The 10000-nt window shown below is 36.4% G+C and overlaps 1 protein-coding gene across 2 annotated transcripts in view; it reads left to right on the top strand.

The window, feature by feature from the left end:
* LOC137620115 (uncharacterized) overlaps positions 1-10000 on the top strand; it is a 14016-nt gene that overhangs the window by 2764 nt on the left and 1252 nt on the right. Inside the window, exons 2-4 of one of the 2 annotated variants that reach the window (XM_068350383.1) lie at positions 3004-3932; positions 4414-4524; positions 9048-10000. The exon at positions 9048-10000 is cut by the window's right edge and continues 1252 nt beyond it. In XM_068350383.1, coding sequence (XP_068206484.1) covers positions 3642-3932; positions 4414-4524; positions 9048-10000 — 1355 coding nt within the window. In that variant the 5' untranslated portion in view covers positions 3004-3641. The remainder of the gene's footprint in view (positions 1-3003; positions 3933-4413; positions 4525-9047) is intronic. The other variant, XM_068350384.1, reaches the window with a different exon arrangement.

Below are 10000 nucleotides of genomic sequence, written 5' to 3'. Positions count from 1 at the left end.
ATGAAAAAAAAAGAATAGTGTGATCGAGCGTACCCTCAAGCACGAGAACTCTACCCCAAGACAGCGGAAGACCACGTTACAGAGGCTATAGCACTATCGAAGACTAGAGAACAATGGGTTGATTTGGAGTGTCCATCTCCTAGAAGAGCCGCTTGCCACAGCTGAAAAGTCTCTTCTACCCTTACCAAGAGGAGAGTCGCCACTGAAAAATTACATTGCCGTAGTAAACCCTTTGAGTGAAGAAGAATTGTTTGGTAATCTCAATGTTGTCAAGTGTATGAGGACAAAGGGGAATTAGGAAAGAATAGGCCAGACTATTCGGTGTATGTTTAACGAAAAGGAAAATGAGCCGTGACCAGAGAGAAGGATCCACTTTAATACCGTCTGGCTAGTCAAAAGATGCCCTAACTCTTTAGCGGTTGTATCCCAATTAGCAACTTTCAATAACAAATAATTTCTCCTGGTTAGTACAGTGGTAACATGTTCGCCTAGCATTCACATGACCGGTGGTCGGCCCATGCCCGGGAAATCTATTCTTACTTGTTTACTTGTTTTGGGTTTAAATCCAACCCTCCACTGAAGTCGAGTGAACTACTTCTCGGGCGGGTCCATATTAATCATCTAACGAAACATTTTCATTATAACTTATACAATTCTTTGATTGTAGCATCTTCCAAATCATATGATCTTGTGAAAAGTAATGTCTTTAGTTTCTTCTTAAATTCAATTGCTCCCTTTAGGTCCTTCATTTCAGTTGGCAGTTTATTATAGTGTCTAGGCGCACAGTAGCTAAAAGCCCTTTCACCAAATTTACTATTTGTTCTTGGTTCAGATAGCCTATGTTTGTCACTCATGTGTCTTGTGTTAACATTTGTTCCTAGTTCTAGTTTATTCAGGCATTCTTTTAGATATTTTGGTTCATTTTGGTTCAGTATCTTAAACGTTAGTAAGAGTAGCTTGTATTCAATTCTCGCTTTTACCGGTAGCCAGTGTAATTTAATTAGTGCAGGGGTAATTCTATCCCTATTGTGTAGTCCTTTCATTAATCTAGCGGCTCTGTTTTGTACTCTCTGAATTTTCTTCAGCTGATGATTTGGTAAGCCATAGAACAGTGAGTTGCAGTAATCAATTCTTGAAAGTATGTGGTGATAAATGAGTATGGCCATAGATTTTTCATCTAAGTATTTACTAATAAATGCTATGTTTCTAATATGATAGTTACAATTTCTTACCATGTTATTTATATGTTCGTTCATTGTCAGTCTATCATCCATGATTACTCCAAGATTCCTGACAGATTTCTTAAGGTCAATGATCGATTGACCTATTTCAATTCTTTGGAAGCATTCGATTCTTTTTATATCTTTTTCATTTCCAAAAATAATACATTCACTTTTGTCTTCATTGAGCTTGAGCTTTTTTGTTAACATCCAAGCCTTAATGTCATTCATTATTTCATGTATCTTTCTTTTAGCTTCATCAACTGATTCTATTGGGAAATAGAATTGTGTATCATCAGCGTATATTTTAAACTTAACTCTGTGAGTTTCAAGTATATTTGCCAGTTCAATCGTGTAAATTTCAAACAGGAGAGGACCTAGTACACTGCCTTGAGGCACCCCTTTGGTTAGTTTTCTTGTCTCAGATTCAACATTTGATATTACTACTTTAACTTTGCGCTTTTCAAGATAACTCACAAACCAGTCGTGTGCTCGTTCTACGATGCCCACAGCTTTAAGGTCTTCCATCGGATATGTATGTTCTACAGTATCAAATGCTGCACTTAGATCAAGCATTACAAGAATGCAACACTTACCATTTGTTATAATTTCTGTTATGTCATTTTTATCTCTAATATTGTTGTTTCTGTGGAGTAATTTTCTCTGTATGCAGATTGATCATCAGGTATGACATTAGATTTTTTCAGATATTTCTAGGTTTGTTCGTGTACAGCAGTTTCAATAATTTTCGAAAAATACGACAGATTTGATATTGGCCTATATGAACTTAAATTGTCTGCATCACCTTTTCCTTTATACACAGGCTTGATACACGCAACTTTTTCACAATCAGGGAAAACTGCCTGTGTTAGACTCATATTTACCATGTTTCAGTAGGTCTCCTGTAGTCTGGTGAAATTTTCTGCATCTTTTACATCATTAATTGGAAATGGATCATTTCCGCAGTAGTTATTTTTTACTTTATTATTCTCATATAATCACTCTGACTTAACTCTTTGAATACCCTTAGCTTATTTACACCTGTTGCTGATGTATTCCTTTGCTCTGTTGTGCTGATGTTGTGAAAACTGCAGCAGATTTGATTTATTTTTTCTTCAAAATAATTAATAAAACCATTTCTGATAAAACTAGAATTGAAACCAGACACATTTACCTTCGGTAAAAATATAATACTTTATTTTCTAGCCCTAAAATATGAACCATAATTTTTAGTAGTCGATATCTTGTGCTTTATGCATTTCTGATCATGATCATTTGGGGAAACCTCCCATCGTGTGTTACATGACTTCCAGCCCACACTGAAGTCAAGATGGAAGTGAAGAGATAATGGGTGGGGGATGGGTGTTATAAAACTACTTCGGGAACCTATGAATAAGTGCTTTTAAGCTTTTAATTCGTTAAGAAAAGCTGACAAATGCATCGCTCTAAAACACAAAAATCTCCCGAAAGTAATTGTAACCAACGCATGGGCAATAACCTAATATTAGTCTCCCAAATGTTAACAATGGACTTAGACTTAAATAGACTTCACAAACTAGACAGGACTCGTTCATTTCTTATAACAAATTCCAGTTTTATTATTATTATTATTATTATTATTATTATTATCATTATCATTATTATTATTATTATTATTATTATTATTATTATTATTATTATTATTATTATTATTATTATTATTATTATTATTATTATTATTATTATTATTAGTGGTACTGTGCTCGTGAATTTTTTTTGGTTTTAAATGTTACTTTGGTGACAGGATTTATTACTTTTAGAATGGATACTATATTTTTATGAGAGTTCTGTGGAGACCATATGGGAGAAGAAAAGACGAAGCCTAGAGTCCTCCGCTGCGGCCATACATTCTGTACGCCTTGTGTTTCTGAATTCTACGGAGGAGGTAAATACAAATGCCCTACCTGCGGTAAACATCTTCATTCAAAATATTTCAGCTCAATACCAGTAAACCACGCACTCCTTAAAATCATGAAAGCTAGGAGGTCTTTTGGTGACAAGGATGTTCATGAATTTAAGATTTTGCCTGAAATTTCTATTAAAGATAATCCTAAACATTCTAATGACGAGACTGGGTCACAGTTGATTCTTCATGTTTATGAAATAGAGAAATCCGTTTCTCCCAATGAACCTCCACAGCATGCTGGAAAATGCAACAACCATGGTTCATACTACATATTTGGTGCAAAAGTTGCAAAGAATGGATATGCCATGGCTGCTTTGTGATTTCTTACCCACCATTAGTGTGTGAAATTAGAACTTTTAACCAAGCCCTTTCCGAAATAAAATTAGAAGAGGATCAGTGCATCAAGAAGACTGTCAAGCTGTTCGATAATCACACTGAAAAATATATATAAAAAAAAACAGTCAGCTCTGAAGGACATGAGAGAAAAGAACAGAGCCCTGATCAAGGAACTACAAAGACTGTTATCGAAGAACCAACAGGCAAAGAGAGAAGTCGAGAAACAGACTGAAGACATCAAAAGTATTCTTGCTGAGGGGCTATCCACTCTGTTGACACTTCTCGAGTCACAAAGACAACTGTTGGAAGCTCAGACATTTGATAAAGTTTTCTCAGCACGTCACCAAGCTCAAGTCTGGCAGAGCAAATTACTGGACTGGCATGACCCAAACAATCTACTTTCAAGTGAAGAAATGGGTTACTCAGATGAGGTAAGCAATGCATGTTTGATGTATGTTGTTACTTCTCTCAAAAGTAGGCATAACACTTGGACATAGATAGTTGTAGAAATAAAAGTGTAGAACTTCTGTCTGAAAGAGAGAAATCATACATGGAAGGTGTAGGCCAGCGTTTCATGCTAATAACAAAAATTGTTACAAATGTTTGATAGCTGCCATCATTCAGGTACTACTTACACAATTGAGGCTTACTTCTTTGAAATGAAAAGTAGTAAATTTAAAAAAAAAAATAGTGAAAAGAGTTCATACTTGAATGAGAAAGTTTATTCATTATTACACTGACAGACAGTTGTAGTGCTATAGTGTATATCTAAGTAATTTTCAGAGATATCATGTATGTACAGAGTTCAGAATACGTCTTGAGTATAAGTAATCATAATAAAGAATAATAGGATTGTTATTTCATGTTGCCTTTTTGTAAATAACTGGAATAGATGATTATCTTTATTTTTAGCTACAGAAATCTACGCTAACTGCCATTGCTGTTTTCAAGGATTTACTATTGTCTTCGGATATTAACGACTTTAAATCCCAGACGAATGGATTAACAACTCTTTCCAAAAAGGTAAACTGTTTCAAAATTAGAAATTAGACTTTATCAGTCATCATACTTTGTATCATTATTATATGGAACCTGCTGTGTGATTCATTTAATATAGTTTACATATAAATAAATGAAGTAAGGGAGTAAGTGACCTAAATAATGCCTTCATCAAAAGAATAGAGTTTAGTGTCATACATAATACCATTGTCAAAATCAAGATCAGAAAAAAAAACTTGGATAATTAATAGAAAACCATACTGAATACCATTGGTATCTGTAAATTAATCAAGTTTAATTTTCTAGTTTTCATTTTCATCACAGGTATTCTTTGAGAAGGATTTTTTTCCTACACGTAAAAAAAAATAAACCATGACCTTTAATGCGAGTATAACATCAGCTAAAATTGAGCAGACATTAGACTTTTAATAACGTGAACTTAGTTGGTTGCTGGGGGATGAGTAAGCCACCTACACCTGACAAATAAAACGATCCTTACTTTAACTTCAGCTGCAGTTGAGTACACAAATACACTGCTCTGTGTGTGTGACTGATTTTTTCATTAGACTGATTGCTTTTAGTCTCTTTTCAGAGTGTGCAACTTTGGGCCTTTTCGATATCTACCCCTAAGCCAGACATATGGCTTTTTCATAAGAAAAAGCCACCGTTCGGGCTGGTATATGAGTAAGCCGGACGATGGTCCTCTATTTACATTGTAGTTTTTGCAGTCATTGACCTGTGAGGAGTATACGGAGTAGCATCCTGTGCAGTGGGGAAAGTTCGCTAAAAGAAAAGTGATTCCTCGACATCAGAAGGCAAGCAAAATTGAGACCAAATATGATTTCAGCTCATATTCCTCTTCTTCGAAAACGAAACTGACTGTTTCTCATGCATTTTCTTTCTAGGGAACATGTTGGGCGAATGGAAGCTGCTCCCACACTCTTGGAAGTAGTTCTGAGAATACAGGTTTATGTTCCTCCGCAAGTGGGGCCAATACACCCGTACCAATCTCTCAACCATATTGTCAACCCTTATAATTACTGTTTAGTGCCCTGATGATAATTTTGATCTGTTTAGGTCGTGGTCTTTTCTTGAGATTGATGGTGCCTAATAAGCAGAAACTTTTGAAGAAGGTTATATCCACCAGAGCTAAAAAGCCTTCTGGTGTTGCTCTTCCATCAGTTCCCTCTGCAAAGGAGGTGTTAGACAAGATTCATTATGATAACCCTGTTGATGAATCCCCAACAAAGTGGCACTGTCCACAGTGATGAAATCCTCAACCACTGGAAAGAAGATTAAGAAAGAGGTGAATTACCTCCAGCCTCATTTGGTTGTCTCCTCCTCTGCATTCTTTGTTTGCTGCTGGTTAGGTGTTGCAAAATGCATGTAAGTATCACCAAATGCATGATCATCATTTGCCACTTAGAAGAAGAAGACAAGGTCATGAAAGCACAGGACTACTGGCTGTTTAGATTTTCACAAGATTCCTAAAAATTCCCTTGCATGGCTTGTCAGAAGGATTAACAGTACACCCAGGTCACACATTAGGGAAGAAGTCTTAGTGTCTAGATCTAGCATTTACATGGAGAGACTTGTGGAAAGCCATTGTAAGAGACTAATGCAGAGAATTAATAGTTAGAGCTCTGATCTCTCTCCTGCCTCAGGGCAATCTTTGATTTTCTTTGGTGGCTGACCACTAAGTGAAGACTGCTCCAAAGAGGAAGGAAATGTCAACCGATACTTCTGACACTTCTGGTTCTTCCTCTAGTGCTTTCTAATCTGCAGAGATCCAACATCCTGAATGATGCTCCACCTACCTCACTGCTAATTGATGACATAGTAGAAGAGCTGATAAAGGCATCATCAGTGGAATCGGCATCCATGGCTAGCCATCAGGCAATATCGTGGATTGATTATTGATAAGAGGCGGTAGCCCACTTTATGATCTGTCTCTATCCCTCAGACATCCTGGAAGGAGGTCTCTTTTTACTGTCGAAAACACTCAACCCAGCAATTAAGAATCATAAATTCATGCCCTTCTGCATTTCCTCCCCTAAGGAAGCGGCTAGAGAGTTAAACAATCTTTTGCTTTTTCCTTTGTGGGTATTAAGATGCTACTTCTAAAGGATTTGTCACTCCACACCCTAGCACAAGAGACTTTTTCTAAGCTCTAGAAAGGTTTAAAGAATGGTCTCAAAGACAACCACCTCCCTCTGGCTTTGGGAGCTCATTAATCACTCCTATGCCCCTGGAGGATGTGAAGGGTGAACCATCGAGCGTGAGAGCACAGAAAAGCAGGAGTATCTGCGCACTCTTAACCTTTAGGGAGAATATTTTCGTTTTGCAGGTCCTAAGGATCAGTGACTGGAAAATTCAAACAGCCTTCCCTGATACTACCTCTGGGAGCATACCCACAGGTCCCTGGAGGTGTAGCTCCTCAACAGGTGGTGTAGTGAGCCCAGTTCTCTCACAGGATAAGTAGAATCATGTCTGGATAATGGCAAGAATATCTGGCGATTTTTTCCACTTTTTTATTCCCCTCTTTTAAGGTGCATTAATCGCTAGATTCAGGTAACCTATTCAACAGTGACTTCTATTTATAATTTGTAATTTATCTAAAGCTGTTAAGCTGTTACCCCCATCACTTGAGCAAAGCGGTTGACAGACCCATTGTATACTTTTTCAATAATTATTTAATGTTTATAATCTGGATAACATATTAAATAGATATATATCAATCAGCGCCTTACCTATTTTGATAATAGCATTCTTTAACTCCCTGTACCATCAGATGTAAGGATGTTATATGGTTGACAGGAAATATGACTTTCACTTCTCTTAAGACATAAACTCATTGAGTTTTCCCAGGTAAGTTAACCAAGTTATGTTTGCTCACAGGAATCTTTTCCTGAGTATAGGAATGTGATATCCGGTGTTCCACAGGGTAGTGTTCTTGGCCCATTACTTTTCATACCATATACACATGACATGTGGTTTGGCCTAGAAAACAAGCTTTTTGCATATGCACATGATGCTACTCTTTTTGAATCAATTCCATCCCCTGAATGTAGATCTGGGGTTGGTGAATCCCTAAATAGAGATTTAGCTAAAATTAGTGCATGGTGCAAATTATGGGGTATGAAGTTGAATCCTAACAAAACTCAAAGTATGATTGTAAGTAGGTCAAGGACGGTGGCTCCTCAACATCCGGTTCTCAGTATTGATAATGTTTCTTTAAATTTGAATGACTTTTAGAATTTTATGTGTGATTCTTGACAGCAAATTTACTCTTGAGAAACACATTAAGTCTGTGTCTTCTTCAATTGCACAAAAAAAGTGGCGTATTGAGAAAATCTTACATGATTTTCGGTGATCAATCTATTCTGAAGAAGTGTTTTATTTTTTTTCATTCTACCTTGTTTTAAGTATTGTTCTCCTGTCTGGTGTTCTGCTGCTGATTCTCATCTTAATTTGTTGGACAGAAACTTAAGGTCTATTAAATTTCTTATTCCTGATCTGGATATTAATCTCTGGCTCCGTCGTTCAATTAGTTCATTATGCATGTTGCATAAGATTTTTCATAACTCTGACCATCCTTTACATTCAGATCTTCCTGGACAATTCCATCCAGTTCGTAATACTAGGCAGGCAGTTAATTCTAATAGCCAATCCTTTTCCATCATGAGGCTCAATACTACACAGTATTCTAGAAGTTTTATTCCATTTGTTACCAAGTTATAGAATGATCTTCCTAATCGGGTAGTTGAATCAGTAGAACTTCAAAAGTTCAAAGTTGGAGCAAATGTTTTTATGTTGACCAGGCTGACATAAGTATTTTTATAGTTTATATGACATATCTGTTTTTTACGTTGTTAAAAGTTTATACAGGACATATCTGTTTTGACGCTGTTACTGTTTTTAGAATGATGTATTGTTAATTTATTCTCATCATTTATTTATTACCTTATTTCCTTTCCTCACTGGGGTATTTTTCCCTGATGGAGCCCTTGGACTTATAGCATCTTGCTTTTCCAATTAGGGTTGTAGCTTGGCTAATAATAATAATAATAATAATAATAATAATAATAATAATAATAATAATAATAAGATACGTTTCCTATTGAAAGCTGAGGGTTTGTATTACAGGATTTTTTTTTTGTTATGCCTATCATACAGACTTGAGTCTTAAGTTACATGTTGTGACTCGCCCCTCGCACAAGCACTTAGACCAAAGGTTAAAGTGAGGGTTCTCTACATGGCAACCAACTTTATTTACCTGGTTAAGAGCTTATACTACCCATTTCAGCTTTGCCAATGCTATATCCCTACTGAAGGTTTCCGGTTTGTAGTGCTTGCAAATAATAGATATTACTTTAAGATTTGCGATTTTCCTCCTATGAACATTAGGCTTAATATTGCTTGATAAAGTGTCAACTGATAATGAACTATAGCTGTAAAATATTCGTTTATGTGATCATGAATAGTTGCTTCAATATCTCAATCCATTGTATAGTCTGTAAAATTTAATCAAAATTTTATTCATATAGGATGAAGAAGAAGTGGCAAGAAACCTGAATCAATTGTTGGAAACCTCGGAGTGGAAGGCCATTATTACAAAGATAGAAAATAATCAGATTTCATCTGATAATTCTCTGCAGTGCTTGGCGAATATAACTAGTGGAACTGATGTCCAGCAATATGTTTTTGGAAAGGGGATTGACGACCCTTATGTAGTACAAGATAAGCAAAGGGCAGTAAACTCTTCAACTTGTGGGAAATTCGAGGTCCTTGGTGAAAATCTGATAGATTTGAGTTCTAATGAAAGAGGGTTCAGAGGTCGATATCCTCTCTCTCTAAAGCAGTGTCTGACACCTGATAGCACAGAACAGCCGAGCTACAGTTCTATAAATACACATATCTCAGTTCAAAGAAAGCCCCCCATCTCTTCACAGCTAGAACGAATATCAGAAACCGAGGAACAGAGTTGGCAATTGGAAGTAAAACGAGAAGAAACTGAGAGATTTCTCATAGAAAAGGAGAGAGATGATGATAAACCACAATTCTTGGTAAAAAACATTGAGTTATCAGAAGAAGGTAAGGAAAACCTTCACTCAATTACAATGATAGATGAAACAATGAAAGGGAATCAATTTGGGTTACTAAGTAAAATAGATACCGAGCATACAATCAACAGAAAAGTTCAAGATATAGCTTACATCACTGATATTTTCGATCCACTTAAAGATCCTACAAAGATCTTACCTGCAGTGTCGAAGGCCGAACTGAGATGCACTGAAGTGGAAGAAAACTTTCCTGGGAAGTTTTTTTCGAAATATTCCAGAAATGGATTTCATCTACTTGATGAAGATCTTGACAACGCTGTCCCCCAAGGTATGAAAAGAAAGAGACGTGATGATCCGGTGAACTTTAGAGCTAGCAGCTCTGCATCAGAAGTTATTAGTACGGCGTATGGACGGGATGGTAGCTCCGTTTCAGGAGG

Source organism: Palaemon carinicauda, chromosome 26, assembly GCF_036898095.1.
Source record: "Palaemon carinicauda isolate YSFRI2023 chromosome 26, ASM3689809v2, whole genome shotgun sequence".
Lineage (NCBI taxonomy): Eukaryota > Metazoa > Arthropoda > Malacostraca > Decapoda > Palaemonidae > Palaemon > Palaemon carinicauda.
This window is presented reverse-complemented; position numbering and strand designations above follow the sequence as displayed.